General features: G+C 39.5%; 1 protein-coding gene across 1 annotated transcript in view; it reads right to left on the reverse strand.

Moving 5' to 3' along the window:
- Positions 1-27,253, reverse strand: part of vkg (Collagen alpha-1(IV) chain viking) — a 216,624-nt gene that overhangs the window by 32,983 nt on the left and 156,388 nt on the right. Inside the window, exons 21-28 of the mRNA XM_072296889.1 lie at positions 23,863-24,020; positions 19,002-19,200; positions 15,748-15,947; positions 12,704-12,803; positions 11,336-11,521; positions 9,336-9,447; positions 8,849-9,026; positions 3,575-3,668 (exon numbers count right to left, since the gene is read on the reverse strand). Of these exons, the coding sequence (XP_072152990.1) occupies positions 3,575-3,668; positions 8,849-9,026; positions 9,336-9,447; positions 11,336-11,521; positions 12,704-12,803; positions 15,748-15,947; positions 19,002-19,200; positions 23,863-24,020 (1,227 nt within the window). The remainder of the gene's footprint in view (positions 1-3,574; positions 3,669-8,848; positions 9,027-9,335; positions 9,448-11,335; positions 11,522-12,703; positions 12,804-15,747; positions 15,948-19,001; positions 19,201-23,862; positions 24,021-27,253) is intronic.

Raw genomic sequence — 27,253 nt, forward strand, 5'->3', positions numbered from 1 at the left:
TGAATTTTCGGCCATTTTGAACTTTAACCGGCCGCCATTTTGAAACGGTTTGAGATATTGACTTCGGGTTAGCGCGAAAAGTTTTCTTTTTTTATGCTCTTTCTAACAAGTTATCACAAAGGGGGTCTTTCTATTTGAAAATTAAAAGTTGGGGTCCGTTGCCCCCCCAAAGGGGCCCCCTGAAAATTTTAGGGGGGGGGCAAAAAGTAGCTCCCTTTGACCTAGGATCATCCCCCAAGTTTCAAATCTTTACCTCAATTAGGTAAAAAGTTAGAGGGGGTGGAAGGGACTTTTGGATCACCCTGTATGGATGCATTTCAAAACCACCTGCTATGTGTTGAGTAGTACTTAACTCTACAAAAGCGAAGTGCTCCCTTTTTGCTGCAGGTTAGATGCAACGGAGTTCTTCTTACTCATTCTATATTACTTAGAAAAATACCTACTTAGGTATGGGTCGTTTTCAGCTAAAAGGGACAAAAATTGTGTCGCCTTTTTTTAGGTTTTATCATATTTATTTTCCTTCCGAGGGTTCATTATTAATGTTGGCCAAGACATTTCCTGAACGGAAAAACCTCGTAGAGTTCAATGCTGATACGTGCAGCGAGCTATTTTCAAAAGTTACGTTCCTCTTATATGGACGCTGCGGTTCGAAAATGTGGGCTTTTAGTCATTTCGGTGATAAACTTCACTTTGCTTCACCACTTTCTACTTGATTTCATGCAATAAAATTATTTTTTCCTTAAAGGCACTGCTCAGTTATAAATTATGATCATTTCAGAACCACCAAACATTTGTAATCAGAGGGTAGGTAAACTGAGGGGTGCGTCGTTGAAATTACGTCCATAAATAGTCTGTCATATCAAAGAAGCATTCCTCAGTTTACCCTCTGATTCCAAATGTCTGATGGAGCTGAAATGATTATAATTCATGAATTATGTCTGAGCCTTTGAGCAGTGCCTTTGAGGAAAAAATAATTTTCATGCATAAAATCAAGGAAGAAGTGGTGAAGCAGAAAGTGAAGTTTGTTACCGAAATGACAAAATGCCACATTTTTGGACCAAAAACCATCTAAAAGAAATGTACCTTTTGAAAAAAGCTCACTACACAAAGCAGCATTAACTCTACAAGGTTTTTCCGTTTGGAAACTTTATCGCCAATGTTGTTAGCGGACCCTCGGCGGAAAAATTAAATAATTACCTATGATATAAAATAAAAAGAGGCCGCTAAACTTTTGTCCTTTTGGCTGAAAACGACCCTCATGTAGGAAGTCCATGTTTCCTCTAGTTTCTGGATCACGACCTTTTCCCTCAAACTCAGTTTTTTCAAACCACTTCTTCTTCATTTCCTTGTAAGATTTATCGTCTCGTTACGGTGATAATAGTGATGGTTAAGATGGATCCAGAATTCGCTGAAAAACCGCGTTTTTGTCATGGGAACGGAGTTCCCCATGATATTACAATCGTTCCGTTGCTTTCGCTACGGGATTCCCTATACCTCTGCGACCTTGAGCGTTTCGCCCAGTCTCCAATTTTTGGTTGATTTTCCGATGTATCAAAAACCGTTGTATTTTTTAGCCAATCATGTCTCTACGTCAAGTTGTGTTGATTGCTAAAATTCGCTTTCAGCGAGTTTTTTTCCACCTTGAGATGTCCTGTCTGACTGGTAAATCTGCGCAGATCCACGAAGTTCCGTTTTTAGGCCAATTCTTTTTTTTGGGAGGTTCTGATTGGTTATTTTTCGCCATCAGTTTTCTGTTCGTTGGTGCAAAAGATCGCCTACCTCGTTGCTCTTGAGAAGCCGCCATTATCCCACCTCAAATTTTACAAATAGAAATAAAGAAATTATAACTATTGTGCAAGGTGGAAAACTGCTCTGGAGGACCCGTTACGGATATATGAGCCAAAATCGGAACTCGATTGATTGATTTATTCCATGAATACAGAAATATTGCCTCAGCTTACTGCCGCGATGGCAAATGCCTGCTGATATGAACCTTGAGACACATGATAGCATAGGCAAACAATGTCTCACAGAGAAAGGCGCTTAGCTCATTTCTCCAGAAGCTACGAAGACGCGAATCGCCGAATCGCTCAAGGACAACTCTTGTGATATGTCCCGCCCATCGTCCGAGTCTTTTAAATGCTATTTTTTCCTGATCATCCGCCGATCTGTGATAGCCTAGTCGACTGAGGCGCCCCATATTTTTGATAAGGTGCGGGCAATAGGTGATCGGGAGTTCGATACCCGGCGATGGGAGATAATCTTTAATGGTTGTATTGAATGTTTTAGACCAATCATCAAAAAATAATTAATACTAGATGATAAATGTACGAAAATTTTCTCGTGAGTTAATATGTTAAACAAAAATACTGGAATATACCTCCTTCATATAATCAGTCACATGTTCCCCCAAATTAATGACGTTATTTTCTTTTTTCAATAAAGTTAATTTGCATTCAACGTTCGTAAGTTAAGCAAAAAGTACCTATTGATACAAATAGAAAGACATGAAAATAGTATGTCTAGCATTTCAGTTGTTTTTTTTTTTATTTATTTATTTTTTGTTTTTTTGTTTTTTCAATAAAACAAATTGACTGGGACTAGAATCATCGTATCTCTGAAGACAAAAGCTAAGTTTTTTGATACAGAAATACTAATATATTCATCCATTATATAATCAGGGAGATGTTGACCCAAATATTGATGTATATTTTCTCTGTTCGCCCAAATTAATGATGGGATTTTCTTTTTTCAATAAAATTAATTTACATTCCACGTTCGTAAAGCAATATTTTCTCCAAAATTCAGCAAAAAATAACAATTTATACCTACGCAAAAAGTAAATAAATAAATAAAGCAATGACATGAAAGTAGTATAGGTAGTACACATCTAACATTTCGGTTACATCTATTTGAATGAAAAAAATGGCAACTTAGGAAGCACATAGGTCACTTATCGACGGTGAAACTACCAAACCACGTATCTCGGTTTGCGACGTCGCAGACTTCCTGTCATACTTTATTTTTTAAATGAAAAGCTACTTAACGTCCAGTCTTGAAAATTTCCGTGATTTTTCCTCTTCGTGCGGAGAAAATTCTGTGAAAATTTCAAGGAATGATATGGATTTGGTCTACTTCAAAAAAATAAAATGTGAGCGGAGATTTTTAAACACCGCAAACGAGATACGTGGTTTGGTAGTTTCACCGTCGTTATGATGCGTATTCGGGCATATGCGTAGAGTAAAAATATCATACTTTACGCCGAAAAAACGAAACTGAAAGTTAAATGCGTTAACTTCCAAAAACCATACATAATCCAACGAAAATAAATAATTGGTAAATAACAGCTTTCTTGTATGCAAAGAAAAAAAATTAAAAATGTTAAAAAAGAGATGTCGACACAAAATTACATAGCCCCTTCAATTCTGAAGATACTACAAACGAACTGTACCTACCTTAAAATTTTCATATCCCAGAAGCAAAAGTTCCCATGACGAATATTGCTATCGCTAGCGATTGCAAAAACCAACTTGTTATTTCTCTATAATTGCAAGAAAATTGAATCAAGTCTCACCTGCAGATCCCGTGTCACCGCGGAAACCGCGAGGTCCAATAATTAAAGTTAGATTGCGTATCGATGGTATGTCTCCTCTTTCACCTTTTTCACCCTGGGACAAAGATAAATTTGAATCAATGCAATCACTAAAAAAGGAGCTGTATCGGTGACATAAGCTTTTGTTTATCTATTTCTGCAGGCACGATTATTTCCAATGGTACGGGAGAGGCCTATACCTTGGAGTAATTCATCCTGCCAAAATAGCGCTGGGGTGATCGTATTTAGAACTAAGGTTGCCTTTCGTGTAACAAAGTTATTTATGGCCGAACGAGACCAAGTCAGTCCTTCCGAAAACGAAAATAAGACCTCCACTCCGCATAACGTCAGCGGGAGCCCACTCGAGCGGGAAGTTTGAAAACGCATGAGGTGTCGTTTTCAAGACGCGCTGGCCTATAGCTATTTGTCATCATTTACGATCTCCTATAATTACTATCACTACAAACATCCACAGAACCACAAAATACATCAAAATAACCACATATCACACCCCCAAGTTTACGATTTTACAACCTTAAACGAATCTCTCACGGGATCTCACGTGATCCTCATGCCGGGGATTAAAGTGGGCTCCTCGTCTGGGGCTGACGTCACGGCGAAACTCCGGCGGGCGAGGGGCGGCTGTGGAGCCGAGCGGGCGGGGGATCTCCGCAAGGACTGATCTAGTCTCGTTAGGCCACGGAAGTTATATTCATATGGAATCAGATACTCTGTGCCACCATCTCCATCAAATATGGATTAAAATCGAATTTGGACCCTCTTTTTTAACTTCTCCCGACGGGAATAAGTGAAACTGCCGCCCTCAGGTATTTTTGGCGCATATACGTAGTATACCGCCTTTGCGATTGTTTCGACCCCCCACTCGATACAATAACCGAGTCCCTTAGTTCCTTACCGGAAAGTGACTGCCGTGAACTTCTGAGATTTTCCAAGGCGTTTAAAAAGTTTACTAATCCGTCAATATTATGATTTACAGTTTGTTCTCATTCTGGGGCTTTCTAGTTCATGTGCAATTAATACCAAGAGTCTACTTTACTAAGAATGCGACGCGCTGATTTAAAATATGCATATATAAACGGAAACAAAAGAGCTGATTCGAGGATTGCTGAGCAGGACAGCACTCTTCGAATGAGAATTTTACTCCTCCGTTTTGTTTAAAACGTTGCATAGACAGATATCTACATTCATGTTATGCTTTTCAAAACTTGGTACCACTGCTCTGATAGCCAGGGCCAGCCAAGATAGTCGTAAGTCCAATCTGTGATGAGTCTGTAGACTCATTAGACCATTTTCTAAACGTGGCTCATACAGGAATCCACTTAGCCCTCTCGTCCCCACGCTCCTGATCACTGCGTCGGCGTCTCGACGAACAATAGCTGATGAGGGTCGCCAGGCGGCCGGGATCCTCAGCCCCTCACCCAATTACTTACGCTTGATTAACCATTTCACCGTCACGCTAGGATTCATCCAATTTTCGAAAAAAATTTGTTTCGCGCGTATTTAGCAATTTTTTCCTTACTTTCCGTTAAAAGACAAATTGAAAGAGGTCTCATTCATAAAAATCGGCCGAATAGAAGAGAAGTTACAGTATTCGAAATCCGAAGAAATCAACGAAACCTCTCCATACAAAAAATAAAATGAAGGGGGAAAAAGAAATGTATAAATTACAATTAAATATAATTGACCTCAGAATTTGGCAAGCAATTCAATTATATAACGGAGAAAAAATTGGAGAAATTACAAAAAATTCGCCTCTTGCAAGGGGCTTCCTTGTAAGAATTTTGATCTGAAGACAAGAATTGAATACCAGCGCAGCACTCCATACAATACACGGTGTGCCTGAACGAAATTTTTTTTTTTTGTGTCAAAATCGAAAATTCTTTATATTTTTTAACTACAGTGTCTCTTAAGTCGTTTAAGACAAACAAAAAATTCCGTCAAGATTCTGGAAAGTAAAGGCGCTTTGAAACTATTCTGGGGCTATATATGCTAACCGCATAGTCGACACATTTCGATTTTATACGGAAAATTGATGGTTTTTCGGGATTGAAATTATTATTGTTTCATGAAAAATAAATGCACCCAAAATGACTATAGCATATTGATTTTTATATATTTACACTCACGAAATTGGTTGGTAAATTCAACGAGTGGGTGCATCGACCTGGTATATCAAGTTTCTGCAATTTTTTACGGCAAATCGGTAGATTTTCGGGATGTAGATTGCTTACTTCCAATTGGACTGCATTTTGCAATTAGGAACTATAAATTCTGGCTCATCTGAAAAAACACTTATGTGCACAGGGAAACTAATGGAACATACGTTGTTTTTAAACTGGGCTAGAATTTATAGTTCCAAATTGCAATATGCAGTCCAATTCATGAATGAATGAGGCATGGACATGGTTGAACTTCTTTGCATGGAAATACGTTTAAAATAATAAAATCAAGACATATTTAATGCAATTGCATTTATATCGAGTCAATTTCTTTTCAATAATATATCGGGATTTATAATAGGTACCGGTGATTTGGATATTTTAGCCCCAAAAATACCTTTAAATCGACTGTATCTTTCAGGAGTTGGACAGAATTTTTCCTTTCTTTGTTTAAATTATTACGTAGCACTTTTCTTTAAGAATCTGATAAGATATTGCTGGGGGCAGATCAAAAAACTTTAACTCGTTCGAATGGCTTTCTACCTTCACAATACACGGTCTCGTCAGAACGCGTCGTTGAAGTGTTGGATCGTATGAATTCTCTCGTTGTGCTACTTGCCTATTTTGAAATCTCTGTAAATGAAAATTAAAGGGGTTGATATGTGTGAGTTAGTGACGCGCCTTATTATCAACACCTTGTGTTGGAGTTCACTGCTTGTTTGTAGTTGTTCGGACTTTTTATATTTTCAAACCTACAGATATGTACTTAATAAACACTGTTTTTGGAACTCCGTTCCTACTCGAACCTAGAAGTCATAAATGGTTTATTTTTTGAAGAAAACTGTACCATGGAACGTGAACAGGGTTCACCCCGCAATTTTTTTTTTAAAAAAAAACAAAACAAAGAAAAAATTTGTTGTTGAGAGAGAAGGTTAGTCTTAAATTACAAGCAAAGGCTGAATTACCTTAGACAATAATTCAAATCGTCAAAGCTCTCCACAAGGGATGAGAGACAGCATAGTAACATTGAACATTAAAAAAAAGCTTTATTTCATCATCCAGTTTGACCTCAACCTACCAGTCTCATGGGATTTACATCCTATAAATAAACTTGTGTGTGTTCTGCTTTATTTTCAGCATACATGCCAATGTAGTAGGAAGCATATATGTATAATTTTAGTCAAGCATTCCAAGGTACAGTCCCTCCTATTCCAAGGTGGGTACACCACCGTCTTTTACCTTGAAACGATTTTTGGGAGTTTTTAAAAAACCCCAAAAAACCACCTCAAAATTGTCGGACCCAAATCCAAATAATATATGTTATTAAGAACCCTTAGTAGTAAGCCATCGTAGTAAAAACTACGGAAAAGGGTCTTCAAAAAAAAAGGAAAATCATTCCGAGGTAAAGCCTCTTCCCCACAGGGAAAAATGGATTGCTGATTTGACAATTAAATTCTTAAAAAAAAGTCCGACATGCTTCAAATGTACATTTTACAATAGTGGAAAGTTAATGTAACCACGGGGGTGGTTGGATTAGCATAGTTTTATTGTAAAATCTACATCGAAATAAGTCGGATACCTTTTTTGACCACAAAATTATTAAATCAGCAATTTCATTTTTGCCGTGCCAAAAATAATAGGTAGGTACGGTAGGTAATATGTTGGCACGGAAAAAATGAAATTGCTTATTTAATAATTTTGTGGTCAAAAAAGGTATCCGACTTATTTCGATGTAGATTTTACAATAAAAATATGCTAATCCAACCACCCCCGTGGTTACATTAATTTTCCACTATTGTAAAATGTACATTTGAAGCATGTCGGACTTTTTTTTTAAGAATTTAATTGTCAAATCAGCAATCCATTTTTCCCTGTAGGGAAGAGGCTTTACCTCGGAATGATTTTCCTTTTTTTGAGCTTGGGAGTTGATTTCAGAGAAAACCAGTGGCACCATCGTGTTTCTCGCGAACTTTTGCATAAGAATCAAATCGCAAATTCCTCACACATGCAACAGCTCCATTTAGCCTATCCCATGCGTTCCACATAAACTCAACGTCTAGGACCCCCCCCCCCCCTTCACTATACCGTGAGAGCAAGGCGTCGCAAGGTTTTGTGACCGTCAAATTCGCATTCCTTTAAGTCGATTACTTGGGAAAATACCATTACCCCGAACCCCTACTTCAACTTAGTGACCTAACATTCAATCGAGGGGGGCTTTGTCCCCCACCAACTTTAGGGGTCAGCGCTATGTTCAGGGATGGGCCGATTTTTGACTTCTTGGTATCGAATTCAGTTGTTGCATTCCGTACTTTCTGATTTTGATTACTTCAATAATTTAAAAATTTAGACAGAAATCCTGAGTTTCAAAGCCAGGAAGCCCCTCTTACCTCCTTAGGCCTTGTCTCCACGGGACGTTTTCATGGGATTTGTCCCAAGTTCGAGTCGCAGGATTGAAACTTCTGGGATTTTTCCCAGTTACCGTCTCCACGAGACGGGCTCATACAGTCCTGCGACTAGTTTGTGCGGGAATATAAATTAGTTAAAGTCGAGTATTTAACCGGGATTAAAATGATAATTGCACTCAATTGACAATTAGACACATTATTTTAACTAAACAAACATGAACAATGTAGTAATGAATAAAATATCGCACAATTCGTTTTCACTTCTTCTTCTTCTCTCAGTGGGCCCTAGGAGTGCAAGTACCATACTTGGTACTGGGAAAAATATTGATTAACTCAATATTTTTCCCAACTTCGTAAGTGGGATTTTTCCCTGGGACAAATCTCGTGAAACGGCTCGTGGAGACAAGGCCTAAGGGGACCCGTGGGGGCTTCGTGATGATGACTATTCGTCTCCGCTGTCCTCTCGCCTGACCTTTAGGTAATGACTGAGAAAAAAAAGTCCAGAACGCCAGGTTTGAGAATAAGTAGGAGAGGTTGATTTTCGATTTCAGTACTTGACATGAGTTTCGAAACTCAGATTGCTTCTTTCAGGGCTACCTACTATAGGTTTTCTTTCCTTCGAAACCAATAATTATGAGAAGCTTTTATCGATTTGCTTAGAAATTTGTCACCTTGCGTCCTGGGATTCCCATAAGGCCAGCTCTACCAATTTCTCCAGATGGTCCACGTTCACCTCTCTTGCCATGAATACCGTTTTCTCCCCGATAGCCAGTGTCACCTCGATCACCCTGTGGTCCTGGTGGTCCAAAAAGCCCTGTGAGACCAACGTCACCTCGTTCGCCTTTTGGACTAAAACAGATAGGTATGACATGTAGAATCATAAAAAGAAGTACTTTATCCAGACTAAAATGTACAATTGTAGGAACCAAATTAAGATGTGATTTCTCCCCGAAAGATATGTTCCAAATTTTCGAAATAAGCAAAACATATATACGTAGTATACAAATTTAATGAATACCTTGAATGGGAATTGTCATATTAATATTACGAAAAATCGTAATTTTACGAGCTGCGCAGCGATTAGAAAAAATGTCGATGTCCTTGAGAACTATGAAGTTGAGCTGTTCAGTATTTATGCTTCTTCGATTAAAAACCTACCTAAATCGTGAAAATCCTGGTTCTCCTCTCAACCCCTTGGGACCAACATTTCCCCTCCGTCCATCCATACCGGGGGCTCCCGGAATACCTGGCTGGCCTGGAATCGATGGACCTGCAAACAAAAATTGTAAGGATTAACATTGCTTCATGGACGACTTGACTCATTGAAAAAGCCTTATGAAATGTACGGACTTTTAAAACTCCGATGACCCTTGACCTGAGGATATTTTAATCCCTACGAACGAAAAGCAATGATCTGATTATGAAACATAATCAAGTATTGTCGGCAATAACATTTCAAAATATATGACCACGGAAATGTCCAGGCACTACAAAAAATAACAATTTCCGATTTTTGCAAGAAATTCGCGAGTGTGACCTCTAAAAAACGGGGCATCTTGCTACTATCAAAAATACTTTTCGTGTAGCTACCCGACTCAACACGATTTCTTGATTCAATGTTGTTACTTTGTTGACTTATGTTGATGTAATGTTACTAATATGGATAGAATGTTACATCTATATTGACAGGATGAGACTGAAGTTGTCACTGTTGTAGTGAGGTTAGTATGTAGGGAAATTGCAACACCATTGAGACGTCAAGAAGTATCAATATACCATTTCTGAAAACGTGAAGGAAGGAGCTTCCCACTCCTTGTCACCGTTGACGTCAACGTTACGTTTCAAAATTCTCTGTGCTGGGGACGTTCATTAATGCTAAATTATCCTCGGACATCACGCGAGTCTCCAGAGCTTTACGGCAGCGACACTCGGGCGATCTTTAGGATTAAGCAACGGCGGGCCAAATTAGCACTTGGATGGGATACAGCTTGATTACGACGGCGCGCCGCGGCGCGCAGGATTTTGCAATTTTGGACTGTCCATTAATAGCCGTTCAAGTATTACGTAACGCACTTAGAGGGAGGGGAGTGGGAGGGGAGTGGGAGGGGAGTGGAAGGGGAGTGGGAGGGGAGTATGTAGGAGAAATCAATGATATCATCAGCTTGATAGACGGGCAATCGAGGAGATGTCGAGAAGTGTCAACCTGATAACAATGTTGATGGGGGCATATCAACAATATGTAAGATCATTGTAATATTAATTCAACCTTACTATCAGAGTTGTTGCAATGCTCATACAAGTCCCTGGCAGTAGCACATCAACATGGATGCAATCTTAGCATATTATTACTCAACTGGATCAAATATGGCTTCAACATTGATGTGTATGAATGTGAAACATTATAGTAAGATTGTATTCAGGTTCTATGCTGAGTGGGGCGGTTGCATTGTACTGCCGTTTTTTAGTGACCCACGTAACCGCCAAAGGTGAAATTTTATTTTGTTCAAATATAATTGCAATTCCCCCCCCCCCCAAAAAAAAAAAATTGCAACTTCAAATATAAATGAGAAAATACAATTGAGAGAGAGAAGATTTCAAATGGAATTCTAAAATAATGTATATTCAAGAAATTTTTAGTCCGCCTCTGACTGGAGGTCAAGAATATTGCTGAAATTGTAAACTTTTAAAGCAATTGGTATTCTGTACAATTTTTTCATTATTTTAGAGAACGTAAACATTTGAGTATCTGCTTGAATCATTGGTTTTCTTTCTTTGCAGGGCAAACTTTTCAGAATATGGGACGATATATGGGAGATATTGGGGAGATAGTCGTTCAGTCCATAAAAATTTTAAAAATGTTGGGTAATAAAACTGGCGCAAAAAAGTAACACTCATTCCAAGACGGACCCGAATTTTGAGGCCCTATAAAGTGCACTTTTTCTGCAATAAAATACATTTTTTTGTCAATGAAGAAATAAGATCATATCAAATTTTGAAAAAAAAAACTTAAAATACTATCGCAAAAAGTTGTAGCACAAAAGTTGCAGTATTTCCTATTCTAATACTATGCAAAATCTCTATTAAAAATGCAACTTCGGTTTTAGATCTGAGAAGGATGGTAAAAGCGAGAGGCAAACATGAGGCGGAGAGATTCTTACCTGGAGCTCCTGGTCTTCCTTTGACGCCTTTAAGAGAATAGCCTCTGGGTCCTTGAGGACCAGGGTCCCCATCTGGCCCATATTCTCCAGGCGCTCCTTTTTGTCCTGGTCTTCCAGGTCGTCCAGGTCTCCCATCCATACCATCTCGCCCTGGTTCTCCTCGTTCAGCTCCAATACCCGGGAATCCTGAAAACATTCCATGTCTCTTCGTCAGCGATTGTTATTTTTCTGAAAATGTCTGTCAATCGTCACCAATGTCACCGGTAGAATTAAAATGATCGAATAAATCAAATGCTAAAGTGAGATATTCTGCCGCGGTATCTCTTTCTCGACTCTATATCCTTCAGTTGTTGAACCGTCAGTAGGTATTTCCTGCAAATATCGTTCAACTTTTGGCAAAGTCAGTTTGTGCTTGTCGGAACAATATTGGAGGTACTAGGGGGCTACGCCCCCTGGCCACTACGCGGCCCAACCCCCTGAAGGCGCTCCGCGCCATCAATGGGCCGCTTCGCGGCCCTATTTTTACCCTCCAATCAGTGTTAGTTTCGTTTTTCCCGTAAAAAATTACGATATGAGGTATACTTTAATTTTAAACTTTACTTAAAATTACTTTAAAATTAAAAGGACGCGTTTTGGAATGACTATGCTTGATGAAATATTGCAGTAAAACAATGAACAGTGATGGTCAGGTAATAACTAAGAATTTATGAGTCGGGACTCGAACCCACACCGAGTTCTAAATGGACGCATTTGACGTCCGAGACGACTCGGCCACCGCTCGACGTGAAATCTTCGGTGCGAATCTTGTGTAGATAAGTGTAGAGCTGATGGGCAGGCTACACAGCTACTGCGCAACCTCCTCGACCACTGCGCATCCTCCCGCGCATAGCGGTAGCAGTACCGGAGCATTCTGTAAACTCACTCACTTTTATAACGTGATTTTAAAAGAACCTGGGTCCTTTTTCCAAAATCTGATTGCAGCGGGCTCATCTAGGGCTTATTACCTGTCGATTTACGCAAAAATCACGGAAATCGGCCCAGTAGAACGCTCAAACGAACTATGACAAAAAGTATAAATTTACATTGTTTAAATGGGAGAATTCGCAACTTTATCACGTAATATAAAAAAACCTGGGCCATATTTTGAAAATCTGAAAAGAGTTGGCTTATCTAGAGACAATTGCCCGTCGGTAGCAGCAAAAATCATGAAAATCGGCCCGGTAGAACGCTGGAACTAAGCGTTACCAGTTTCGCAAAATTAGGAGGTCTTGGAGCTTATAGTATAGATATTTTTTCGCTTAACCTCATGCACTCGCAGCAAACCGTAGGAATAGGAGATAGTTTTTTTATGATAAAATCAAAACTTACCAGGTTCTCCGGGAGGACCATTATCTCCAATGAGCCCAATTGAACCTGGAGGTCCAGGCTCTCCTGCCTCTCCTTGTAGCCCATAATCACCTCTCATGCCCTGAAAAGAAAGATTTTATGAGTAATCGTACCAACATAAAGAATTTAGACACACTTAATGAGCCTACATGTCCTATGAAAGTTTACTAGGCATGGGCTTAAAAAAGGGGGCCTGCCCCCCCTGGAATTGAAAATAGTATCATCTGAGATTCTGGACGGAGGGAAAAAAACCCTCGCCGAGAGGATGATTATTTCCCTTAATGTAGAATTTTAAATGAAAACACAGTGTTCATTCAGTTAGTATTTTCTAAAATTTTCATCATCCAAGTCTCAAAATGCGTCCAAATAGAAATACAATTTCAACAATTTCCAATTGTTTTGAATGCAAAAATGCGAAAGTATTGTGTGCTGAAAGGAAAATTTGCCTTTATTTATTCTGCAGAAATTGATGGAAAATCTCCGTCAAGGAAGCCTTAAACTGTGTTCAAATATTTTAAAATTTCAAAACTTCCCCGAACCCCCCTCTGCACTGGGGGGTATCCATACCCTCTAGACCCCCGGTGGTAGGGGGGCCGGATACCTACCTAAGCAAATACATTTGCCACTTTGTGCGGAGACTCAGACACTGCAGCCATGACAATCCTACCATGTGCAATTTGCTTTCTACCTGCCTGCGCATGGATTGTTTGACAAAATTTAAAGGTTGGCTTCCATTGTGCATGCGACCCCTTCATTACGGCCTAAACTATGAGAGCCTTTTTGGAGCACAGGTATTCGTTTTAAGGGGAATCAATGTCATCATAGATTATACCGCCGAATTTCATCTGAGAAAATGTACTTAATTGGCAAGTTCCGGAAACCTGTAGGTAAGAGCACTAATATTTTCGCCTCTTCCTGAGGGTCTAAAGTTTTTCTGAGCCGAATGAAAGAGGATAAGGATGCTAGAAAATCGATAACCAAAAGGTCAAACCACACATCTCCATTGCGGTTATCCAATAGTTTTTTTTTTTTTTTTTTTGGGGAGCGAAACAAGTCAACTTCAAAGCTAGGAGTTTAGACAGAATAGTCTGCAAACAGAGAACAAATCAAGAAAATTTTCAAGAATTTACATATATTGACTACTTTAGGAAAATTAAGTATGACAGGAAGTCTGCAACGTTGCAATTAGAGATATTATGTGGTTTTGCACTTCGCTCGATATGCACGAGACAAAGGTGCATCTTTTTCATTCACCATTCACACAATTTACTCGTTTCGGCTCAAACTGCTGATATAAATTAAACTTCAAATCGAGAAAATCCAAGACTAAAGCAAGAAATCTAAAGAAAAGAAAAAATCGAGACAAAGAATTTAGATGCCTGAAATGATAAGTTCTCATCTCAATCAAATAAGCCATTCACTCATGCATGTTGAGGAATATTCTAAAATATGTATGATTTCCCTGTTTGAAATGATCAGTTGAGATCAATAGAGAAAATGAGCAGATATTAACTGATATTAATCAACCAATAGCAATCGATTCCAACTGATACTGGTTGAAATTCTACAGATATTTGATGTTTACACCGCTCAACATGGGTTCTCCTTCGAACCGAACCAATTTTTTTCGATGGGTGCTAAAAAAGTCCGAAAATGCCCATATTGACTTGAGGAAAATTGTCTGGTGCTCAGGGCGCCGCCATTTTGAATTTTCCAAAATTGAGGAAACCCAAGATCAGATTTTTGCAAATATCTCCTGAACGGTTAATTCTACGAAAAAAACAAAAAAACAGCATAAAGAACGTACAGTTTCCTACCGAAATAATCCTCCTCTGTTTTTTCTAGCTTCATTTGTTGGTCGTAAAATTAACGTTTTCTTAAAAAAGGCGCATTTTTGCTGATTTTGGGATAAACATTGGTTCACATCAATAGCCACAAGTATCTGAGAAAAAACTATTTAACTAATTGTAAAGACCGTAAAATTTAGGTACTTCCAGAGAACATATGTCTATAGTTTCAAAGCTTGATTTAATCCTGTGAAACAGCGGTTTATTAGAGCCGCCTTCAAAATGTGATTTTGTCGACAATTTCCCTCTCAATCAAGAAAAAGAAAGAAATAAAACCCAGAAACGTGGCGCAAATTGTGTAACAAGGTGGTAATACAGTGCTGGATTCACATTATTTTGGGGGAAAACAAAGCCAAAAAGTTTAAAAATTTTCAATTAAAGTCAAAAAGCAATAGTACAAAACTGAGGGGGAGAGTGTTCACTAGTGTTCAGCTCATGGCAGTCGGCATTGGAATATTAAGTTGAGGTCACGTCGAGAGATCTATAATTTTGGGCCTTTTTTCACTTTGGTGGCCTGATTGGTTTTTTGTTTTTTTCGTAGAATTAACCGTTGAGGAGATATTTGCAAAAATCTGATCGTGGGTTTCCTCAATTTTGGGAAATTCAAAATAGCGGCGCCCTGAGCACCAGAAAATTTTCCTGAAGTCAATATGGGCATTTTCGGACTTCTTTAGAACCCATCGAAAAAAATTGGTTTGGTTCGAAGGACAAAACCAAAACCCGAAATTTGTTGTACGGTCTTATCAGTAGAGGTTGCACTGATACTACTTAGATTATACTCAATAGTAAGTGGGTATGTGTTGAGCCTCAATAGGTATCAGTTGAAATTTGCTAAGTTGCTGATATATGGTATTCGTTGATGTATGGTACCAGCCGATACCAAGTATTATTTCAGATCCGTTGATTCTTCTAACTGCTACCACTTATCAGTTCGGATCAGTTGATGATATCAACCGACCCGATCTTTATTGATGTCTACGGATGCTCCGCACCAAAACACCGTAGACGAACTGATACACTGTCTATTGATCATTTTTAACAGGGAGTTGAATATATATATAAAATGAGCCCAAACAAGCTTATCAGTAAAAGATTGGCTCTACAGCTTAAGTCTCAAAAGGAAACCATTTCATAAAATTGTTTGTTTCGGATAATTTTTTCCAAAACTGAAGAATATACCTTAGGACCAATTAGGCCGGGAAGTCCTGGAAGACCAGGGAAGCCAGGTTGCCCTTTTAATCCAACATGCCCTGGCTCACCAATTTCTCCTTTCACGGCGGGAGCGAAGCCCGGAACGCCTCTTTCTCCCTGCGTTCCTTTAGGGCCCATTGGTCCGGGAGGCCCGCCTGCACCTACGTGTCCTGTATCACCAGGAGGACCTTCAAACATGGAGAGGACACACACATAGGTTTTGAAAAACACTAACTTTTCAGACATTTAACACACATTGGATATGAGGACAGGTTATTAAAAAAGTACATCGAAACTATTAATTTTTGAAAAATATAATTGAAGATTCTAGAAGTTTGAACATCCTTGAGGGCTTGAAAAAAGAGCATTGAAACTAGAATTTCACACAACTCTCTTTTATTTCTCTCTGACCTGGAGCATGGACTTGACGATCTGCGAAACTGATATAACACCTACCATGAAGTCGGTCCATATTGGTGCTCTGTCAATGAAATGTAACGTGGGTATGAGATGTAGCGGGCGGTTAAGACGCAATTCGTGTCTGTTGGGTTAGGTACTCGTTCTATTATACAGGGTACTCCACGCCACCCGTACCAGGCCTTTTTCTCGGTTGATTAAGGTTGTACGACGTTGGAGACCGCGGGGTGGAATGATGAATTTACCCCAAGGAATCCGAATTTCATGATCCCGAAACACTCCAGGCACCCTTGGGGGCTAAAGGGGAGGTCACGACCCAAAAAGTCGAGGTCCCCGATAGAATTGCAATTCGATTGCATTAAAATCATAAAGTACGACAAATTCCACGTGAAATTGACCCCTAAAAATCCAAAATCGAACCATACGCCTAAAAATGATCCCTTAAAGAGAGGGACAGCCAGCGGGCCCCTCCATAAATTCCCTTTGGTCAAAAATTGACATAAATTTTCTTGAAAAGGATAGCTTTCCAAGTAATAGACCCCAAGAAATCCGATTTTCGTGGTCCCGCAGCCCCCGTAGCCTTCCTTGGGGAATAAAAAGGGGGGTACCATTTCCCCCGATTTTTGAAATGGTGCCTCCTCCATTTACCCCCCCCCCCCCCCAAGGGAGACTAGGGGGCTTCGGGACCATGAAAATCAGATTCCTTGGGGTCGATTACCTGGGAAGCCACATTTTTTGGAGAATCTACGTCAATTTTGCGACCAAAGAGATATTAAGGAAGGGGCCACTCCACTGTCCCCCTCTTTAAGGGATCTTTTTTGGGCGTAAAGTGGTTCGATTTTGGATTTTTAGGGGTCAATTTCACGTGGAATTTTTCGTATTTTTCGATTTTAATGCAATCGAATCGCAATTCTATCAGGAACCTCGTCTTTTGAGGTCGTGTCCTCCCCTTTATCCCCCAAGAGTTGCGGGGTGGGGGGGGGGGGGGTGCGGGACCGTGAAATTCGGATTCCGGGGGGTCGATTCCCTATACAACCCCGCGGTTCCCTTTTTCGTACGACCTAAATGAACCGAGAAAAAGGCATGGTAAGAGTGGTCTGGGACACGCTGTACGAGATACTTACATACAGAGAAGCATACATACAGAGAAACATACAGGGTGTCCAAAAAGTCCCCTCTACCCCCTCTAAAATTTTACCTAATTCTTACTTTTAAACGAAACTCAGAAGGTGTTCATAGTTCCATGTTAGCTACTTTTGGGGCCCCTCAAAATTTTCGGGCCCCCGTGGGGAGGGGGTACCATCCCCAACTTTTTTTGAACAAATGGCAGCCCCCCCTTTGTACCACATTAATCGATAGAGGTTAAGAAAAGACGATTTTTGCCCCAAACCGCAAACCGCAAGTCAAAATCTTAATTTTTGACAAAATGGCGGCCGGCCAAAATTCAAATTAACGGAAATTTGACATCTCCGTTTTTGATGACGGATTGGGACGAAAACTGGTATCCGGTAGTTTTTCGGGACGCGCGAGAAAAATGATTTTGGCATTAGTTTTCCGGATAGTTCTGTCCTTCTCAAAATGGCAGCTGTCAAAATGGCGACCTAGAGCGGCAAGAGAATATTTAGGCTGTTTATCGGTGGATTTGCATGAAACTTGGTAATCGCAGGTGTTTTGGCATGAGAAAAACGAATCTTTCATTGGATTTTTGGAATTCTGAATTTTCAAAATGGCGCCGAAAAAATTGCGGAAACTTGCAGTGGCGTGGCGTTCTTTGCGACATTTCGATTGATTTGCCAAATCTATTGAAAATAATCGATTATCAAGGTGTTCACTGCGGACACCTTGATAATCGAGTCTTTACTGCAGCTTCACATGGAGAAATATCGATAATCGATCATTCAAGCCACGCCACTGGAAACTTGATATTATGAACATTTACGGTAGATTTCGCATGTAACTCAGGCTCCTGTTGGTTCCTGGTTCGAGGAAAATGACTCTCTTGCTTCACATTTTTGAAATGTTAAATACTTTCAAAATGGCGGCCGAGTTTCATGCGAATTCAACCTTAAATGTCCGTAATACCAAGTTTCGGCAATTTTTTCGTAGCCATTTTGAAGTTATACCGAATTTCAAACATTCAATGAAAAATTCGTTTTTCTCATGCCGAAATACCCCCGAATACCAAGTTTCATGCAAATTCTGTGATAAACAGCCTAAATATTCCCTCTTGCAGGCCGTCATTTTGAGAAGGACAGAAGTTTCCAGAACCAATGCTAGAATCGGTTTTCTTGTCCCAAAAAACTACCGGATACCAGTTTTCGTACCAATCCGTCATCAAAAACGGATATGTCAAATTTCCATCAATTTGAAGTTTGACCGGCCGCTATTTTGTCAAAAATTAAGATTTTTCTTGCAGTTTGCGCCAAAAATTGTCTTTTCTTATCCTATATCGATTAATGTCTCACAAGAGGGGGTTGATATTTGAAAAACAAGTTGGGGACGGCAGCCCCTCCCGATGGGGGGGGGGGGGGGGCAAAAATTTTGGTGGGCCTCAAAAGTAGCTAACATTGATCGATGAGCATCCCCAAAGTTTCGTTCCAAAATATTAATTAATTAAATAAAATTTTTGAGGGGGCGGAAGGGACTTTTGGGACACCCTATATACGGTTTCTTTCAGAGCACATTAGTTAGAAGTCCTTAAGCTTTCAAATTGGGGCATTTTTTCAACAGGGTATTTTACCAACACTGTCATTTCTATCGATTTGTGCCATATATGAGGCTTTTGCAAAACTGATGGACGCACCTATTCAAATTAGCGTACGAACCTGGTCTTCCAATTTCACCAGGATCTCCTTCCATTCCTGTTTCACCATTTGGTCCACGTGGACCGGGTGGGCCTGTTCGTCCTCTCATCCCGTCTAGACCAATCAATCCGCTTCTACCTGGTTCTCCCGCAAAGCCTTTCGGTCCCTCTTCTCCCATGAATCCTTTCACACCTGGTAAACCGAAATCTCCCGGAAGTCCCTGTAGTTACACAGCAAAAGAGCGCATACGATGACATCAGACAGAGAAATCACTTTGCCAGATTTAAAAACTTACTATTTCAGTTGTAACATCACCTATGATATACTTGAGATATTATCCATGATAAAGATGATGCGTATATGATTAATGGCGAGTATCCATGTATAGTTTATGTACAACAAGCGGTGTTATTGTTACTGCGAAAAATAGTTTCCTGTACTCGTCATACATTGCTTTGGTGACCACGTAAGATGGTCGAGGCACGGAATCTTCGTAAAGAAAGCTCTTCCCTCACTGGTATAGCACCTACCCTCTCCGCCCGCGTGTTGTTTTTCCTTCATTTCTTCTCATTGCAATGTGCGTCGAATCACGATTGCCCGGAGACTAGGACTGCACATCAAATCTGATTAAATTAGTTGCCCCCTTTACCGAAAATTGGAGAGTAGGCTAGAAATATCTCGGTGATTAACTGTCGTGGTCGGTGTAATAGATAACATTGCGAAGAAGAAATGATAATATCATCCCTTGAAAGCCAGGGGCCAGTAGTGAGAGTTCAAGGCGCCTTTCCAAAGGGGTGTGGGGATGGGACTGGCCTTCAGCATGAAGCTGGATGAGTCTTCCTTTGAACTTTGATCTTTCTTTTTTTCTATATCGACGGTGAAAGTCGGCAATCACATAACTCGTTTGCGGTGTCTGAAAATCTCCGCCTCTACGTCATTTTTTTAAAGGAGAACAAATTGATATTTTTTCTTGAAGTTTTTGCAGAATTTTCTTCGCATTGAGAAGAAAAATCATGACAGTTTTAAAGAATTGTCGTTGAGTAGTTTTCCATCTAAAAAATAAAGTATGACAGGAAGTCTGCGACGTCGCAAACCGAGTTATGTGATTGCTGACTTTCACCGTCGATATGCTGCTTTTAAAAAGCTAGTAAGGGCTTTTATCACCGCAATTACATGTTGTGTGTTAGTGACTTTTGTTGCCTCTAAAGCATCACACATAAAAACAGTAGTTAAAAAATTAATTGGTAATGTTTAATGTGTATAGTTTTTTTTTTTAAATTGGTAAATCCCTATCCCTCAAATCTCCGATAAATGCAGACTTGCGAAAGATAAGCCAACTGCGAATCATTTTGATGGATTGGTAAAACAATATTAAAATAAAAAAATACATTTACCCTCTCTACGTCAGGGTCCTTGCTAAAGATCTTCAGTGAGGTAGATTCAGTTCAGCTGTAGTTCGAATCTGAAAACATTTACTTACCGCGTCGCACTGCTAAAATCCGGCTCAAAAATGATTTATTCTTTTGATATCACCAGGTTGATTGAATTCTAAGACTCATAAGTTCTGGCAGCATATGTCTACAACTTTTAAGACCAAATGCGAGCTTTGAAAGTTCAATAATAGAGGCTAAATCTTGATCACAGTTTCTCTTATGGGATGCCTATAGGTAAGTTCAAGAACGATGATAGAGAGACATCTGCAACTGCTGAGAGAGATCAATCGTGATTGGTCGCGTCAAGGTAATTTTGCTGAACGCCTCTTATTTCTGGGATCAAGTTACCAGAGCCGGATTTATGGGGGGCCCATGGTGCCATGCCACCGGGCGGCAAATTTTAGGAGGCGGCGAATTTCGGAATTTTTAGTTTGCTTTAATAGAAAAAAAGGAGTTTATGTTTCATGTTCTCCTTTTACGTATCAAAATCCTCGTTCCTTGAAGAATTATTTCCCCCTCCTTAAATGTTTGTTTACAACGCTTTCCTGCACAGAAACGCATCCTTCGGATTGCGCTTTTGTCGTGTTTCCGAAACTTATGTTTCGTGCGCATCGGCATCGCGTGAGTCTATAGGAAATTAAATTGATCAAGATAAAGATATTATATTATTGATCCAATATAAAATCCCCAGCCGGGAAGAAATAAATCCCAAAATTTCGCTAAAAATATCCCTGAATCCCCCGATTTGCTCAAACATCCCCAAAAAGTCCCTAGATATTGCAAAAAACAGTCATTTTCAACGTAGAATAATGACCTCATTCGATGTGCCGATTTGCAATATTTAAATCTGACTGGCTTGTTTGAATTTTGCCGCCCTATGAAAGCGTTGAACAGACCATTAAAATGAAAGAATATTAGTTGCGGACTTTTATTTATTTTTATAGTACCTATATCGAGTGACGCTATCGTTATAATGTTCCAGTCTACTATCGGGGAAAAATAGTGTTGCCAATAAGGCCTACAAAATATAGATGAAAAATACTTGCTCTTGAGTCGAAGGTAAAATTGAGGGTAAAAGTAGAGTCCCTTTATACCCAGAGTAACGACAACTCGATTATCAGCTGACTGGCAGCCGACCTTGGCTGGCCATGGAGGCCGAAACTAGTGCACTCAAACGAACGATATTGGGGGATAAGGATCAGGAATCCTGAGATGTCTGTCACGCAGAAACAACAACATCAACAAATTGATCAATTAAAAAGAAAATGAGATTGGTTTGTGAATAATTTCTTAATCTATTTTCATTTTGGACCGATGGCAATAACAATTTACTCTTGATAAACCACAATTAGGTAATATTTTCATTATTCTTGTTCACATACGAGGTACCGCCATCTTGGTGCACTAGTTTCGGCCTCCATGAGCGAGAACCAATCAGAATTGGATTTTTTTTTAGGCCACTTTCAGCCCAATCCTGGCCCAACCAAAAGTGAGTTGTCGTAACTCTGGGTATAAAGGGACTCTAGGTAAAAGAGTCGATTTTTACTTACTTTTATCTCATCAAAAAAATCCCTAGATATCGGATCACAGTACGTCATATACGGGGGGAGGGGGGGGGGGGTAATTTCTTTTTTTGCATTAGGTGGCAAAAACCTAAATCTGGCTCTGCAAGTTACAGAGCCTCAGATATTACTTTTCAAGCCCATTTTAGTGTCATCGGGTAGAAGATTGAGTGTTATGGCTAAAACTCATGAGTCTTCGATTTCAAAAGAAATTCCTTTAATTTTCGTAAGTTGAAGAACTCACGTGGAGCTTTACCAACTCTAATACCGTGAACCAAAATATCAAAACACAGCGGTGACAAGAGTCCCTTGCGCGGAAAAATTTCTCACTGCGCATCACTGAAGGTTTGCCTTAAATTGAAATTAAATTTCTGTTTTGAAGTAAGCCTTCTTTAAAAAGTTAAAACGATTTGTTTGATGCATAGAAAATATTAATTGTTAACAGAAAACAACTCTGAATTAGTTAAACTTTAAACAAAGCTAATAGAAAATAGCTTAAGTAGGGCACTTGAGTAGAATCAAATAAGTTTTGCTCTCGGAGCCTCGACTTCTCAAAAAATGAAGCTGGGTATTTTAAAAGCACGGCTTCTGTTTTGAAGTCTTAATACACTTGGAATGTCGACTTTTATTAATGTCAATCTTCTTTCTCCGTAGATTTTTTTTTTCACTGTTATCATCGGGAGTTAAATGTTCTCGTCCAAACCGTAGACTAAGTTATCAGGCTTGTTTTTCAAACAATACGCGCGCTAATACATATAATACAGTTTTAATTTATTTGCACCAATTGAGACGTATAGTTTAGTGCAAGAATTAAAAAAGTCGAGAGTTTCTGCAGGTTTTCTTTACTCAACTAAAGGCACAAAATTGTAAAATTTGTGCCGGTATACGGTAAAACACAAGATAACGTTATTTTTATATTTTATTTTAAAGTTATACATCATTTATCTGCTGAAAGCATAATTTTTACTAATTTTTCAATTTTTATACATCCCTGTCACTAAGGAAGAATTCGAAAAGTATTGAAATTCGATATAACTTTGTCATTAAATATTACGAAAAAGGCGTAGTAGCTAATAAAAATACTGCCTCTAAAGAAAATTTAGCTGACTCGCTTACAAAAACTGTTAGTGTTATAGTTGAAGCACACTTTGAAAAACTGCAGAATGAATTAAATTTATTATAATGGAAAGTCTGTCTCAAATTAAAGTCGCTTTCTTGATAAAGTCGAATGTAAGGAGGGGTAATGATGCTACTTGCACATTTTCCTTGTTCAGAATTCAAACTCATGTTAATCTTTTTGTCATTCCTTAATTTTCTCTGTTTGCGCTTAAACTCAAATCGAATATCTTTTTCATTACATACAGTATAATGTCTTCAATAGGTTAAAAATTGAAATCGATGTATCAATTAGGCCCAAAAGGTGTATATTCAAGTCATGTTTATTTCAGATACCTATTTTTCCTCTAGGCGTCTAAAATTTTTGTTGTGACGAAGTTGATAAATTTAAGGAGGTGTGTTGAGTCTAAAAATCGTTAATAGAGTGCAGCACTAGCGCTATCCTTTCCCTCCTCTAATATCTATTTCTAGATGTGAATAAAGGCGTCAGATGTAATTCTTGTTCTTGTTTACTTTCATTAATAACCAGGCATGTGCTAATTAAATGAAATCCGGTTTAGACAATACAGAAATATCTTCAATAATGATGAGAGCGGAAAGGTAGCTTAGAATCGTCGGTGTCTCTTGCCTCGTAGATACTTATACCAATATTAAAGCTGCCGTGTGTGACGCCTTCCTATGTGCGGAGTCTACGGATATGACTTACTAACTTGTATATGCATTTTGAAAACTTTAAGATGATAGGAAGTAAAGGTATAATAATTAACTTACCTTACCACCGGGTATTCCCCAGCGGCCATGAGCTCCTGGAGTTCCAGGTTCTCCTCTTAGTCCTGGCTCACCATCAAATGATAAACCATCATCACCGGATGGCCCTGGTTTGCCCTCCATCCCTGGCGCACCGGGATAACCAATTGGGCCTGAGAGACCTAAAATTGAAATATATAAATGGGAAATTTAAAAAAAAGAGAAGAAGAAGAAGAAAGAATGACTAAAGGACCTTTCACGAGTGACAGTTCATAGCTAAAATGTTTGTCTCGCTGAGGGATTAAGACCTGTACTTTTAACGTGAGATATACTGAAACAGGTGAAGCGTTGTGGGTCAAAGAACTAGACTTGTCAGGAGCTAGGACTGAGCTGCCGGCTAGACGAAACTCCCGTACCCCACATGCCTCAAATTTTGGGAAAGGATAAATGAACCAGAAGGTACAAATTTTGTTTGACGTGACCAAAATTAACAACGGTACGTTTTAAACACTTTTAATGCGGTCAACATACCACCCGCCATTTTTTTGCGGAAATGTCAACTAGAAGGCCTACTGATTGAGAAACAACAAACCGCGAAATCTGTTGTTTGGCCGATTTTGAGAAAATGCGACTTTTCGCTTTTTCGGCGGGAATTTCGTGTCAAGGTGCTGAAAAAGTCAAGTTAGGCTGTTTTTGTGGCTCGTAAATGTACCTATATATCCTTTACATTTTTAGTCAATCAAGTGCCAGTAGATAGCTATTCGTGCATATTGCCCAAAATTCATACCCTTAAATCCTTAAACCCTATCCTTAAATTGCATAAAACATAATTTCAAGGCATGTATTTAACGATTATTCTGCAGGGACAGTTCGTTCGTGGCTGTTCAACGACATACGCTTTTGCATACCTTCTCAGGCGGTGACACGGCCTCTTCAATTTTGGGGAAAGGTAAGTTAGTAAAGGGATAGAGTTTTTTTTTCAACAGTCGCTGAAAGTACTTCAAAGAAACGTAAAGTAATTTTTCATCATCGGGAAATGTGTGACTAAGGTTGTTTGTTACCCCTGAAAAAGCCTAGTCCTTGAAATAATTCACATAGACTTGCTTTAGGAAAAATATTATGGGCGCCAAAAAAAATCAAGTTTTATCCCTTCCACCTACCAAAGACTGCAAAATCCTAGAATTGGATGATAAGGACAATGATGTCGATGATGATCTTGAAGTAGAAGAACTATTAGGAACTAATGAGGGAGGTCGACAAGTTGCACCGAGTATTGGTCAGCTATCGCACGTGAGATGGCCATCAACGTCCGATACCTAGCAGAACTCACCAGTCTAAGGGGGCCCCATCATCGATTGCCTCGATATTTGCATTTGAAGAGCGACTGCCAATTCTTTATCTATATAAATAAAATCGTTGGGGGTTTCACTGTAACGCTTATTTCTGGAGTTCTACCGGACCGATTTCGACGATGCTTGACTCTGGTTAAAGCCCTTGACGTCCCGATGTCCGCAAAATTTTCAGACTTCCAAATTTTTCAGCCTCTTTCGCTTAAGACGCTTTTAAAGCCAAATCCACCCCCCTCCGACCTTAAGTTTCCGAGAGTTGCGGTATGTTTCCGTTGTAACGCCTAATTTGAGAGATCTACCGGGCGATTTTTACGATTTTTGGGTCGACCGCAAGCTCCTAGCTTCTAGATGCTCGCAAAATTGTCAGACTTCCAAATTTTTCAGACTCTTCTTCCTGAGACGCTCTTAAAGCCAAATCCACCCCCCTCCGGCCTTAAGTTCCCGGGAATTGGTTATGTTCCTGTTGTAACGCCTATTTTGAGAGATCTACCGGGGCGATTTTTACGATTTTTGGGTCGATTGAAAGCTTCTAGCTCCTAGATGCTCGCAAAACTATGAGAATTTCCAATTTTTCAGCCATATCTGTGTAAACCGCTGAGAGATGCAAATAGATCCCTCTCCATATTACTACTACACAGCCTTCACCCAACGCCGAAGGTCAAACTCGGACTCAGTCTCAGCACTGCTCTGTCTGAATAAAAGGAAGCCGCCCCAGATACGTGGTTCCATAAAACTGTCGAAGCGGTGCGATGACATGGGTTTTCCCGTCCTTTTGTCTAACAACCCTCGAGCCCGAGACTGCTCGCTACGGGATCGCAGCTCTATTGTCTCAAATGCCAAACAAAATCTGACCCTCAAAATTTAAAGACAATAAAAATGCAATTTTTTCTATCATTCGGAAATTTTTTTACAGTGTATATTTTTCGATTCGCGGTGAAATTTTGAGCAGAATGGTGGTCAAACTAATGAAAATACATGATTCTACGGTACACTAAGATCGATACCACAACTGCTGCATTTATAACTTGCTGAACGATATTTCCGTTACTTATCAACATATCACGACGAAATTTAGTTCATTGTAATATACTTTTTTAGCAGAGCGTAAATTTACTGAGAAAGTTGAAATCGAACCCGATGAGAGAAATTTCATCAATTTTTTTGGAGCTCCACTAGGCCGAGCAGGAAGGGAAAAAAGGATGACGAATTGAGATCTATTGCTGCCGCCTGGTCTCCTGACTGTCCAGGCCCAGCTGTTCTTGAACGCTTTGACGAGATTTTGTCGGCAGACGAGTCAAAACATGATTTTCCGACCAGGGAGCGACATCCAAACCTCGCGCTAATCCTCTCATTGTATTTTTATTGGAGTTATGTCCGAATACTTTGAAGAAAACCGAAAATGGTCTCTTTTTTAAAGCGTAGTGTTTGCAATTCTGCCGTGCTAAGGAAGAACGACATATGAACATTCGGGAGTTGCCAAATTTTCTTTGATAAAATGTTTATTTTTGAGGAAAATTATGAATATTTTCCCCATGAAATATTCAGACGTTTTAGATCAAATTAAAAACAAAAGTATCCAAAATTTTCAAAAATTTTCCTGAAATTTAGCGGTTTTCCAGGGAAATTTGGCAACGTCTGAAGACTCATACGGTGTTCTTCCTTACCAATGCAGAATTATGTTTGTCCCTCCCGTTACCCCTACATCAGCTACCTTTATCGAAGAGCAAAGGAAAACCGTGGGAAAAAACAGGAAACAAAATGTTTTCAGGACTGAATTGCTTCCTCTGAGTTGCTCCGAAAATCAGTCTATTCGTGTACGCTGCCAACTTAGCTGCATCCTGCATCTCGAGAGCAACACTGATTAGATTTCGAAATCTCGCGACTTTTTGAGAGGTTGCCCATCGCTCATCTGCTTTCGTCGGATACGTTCTTTTACGGTTATGTTAGTTGATCAATGGGTACTTAACAATATCTGCTCAATTTTTCTTTCTTTTTTCACGGAACAGTTCCGATTTGTGAGTGTCCGATATTGAGTGATACTATTTTGCCTCTGTATTCGCGAGATA

The sequence above is a fragment of the Bemisia tabaci genome, chromosome 1 (assembly GCF_918797505.1).
Source record: "Bemisia tabaci chromosome 1, PGI_BMITA_v3".
Classification (NCBI taxonomy): Eukaryota; Metazoa; Arthropoda; class Insecta; order Hemiptera; family Aleyrodidae; genus Bemisia; species Bemisia tabaci.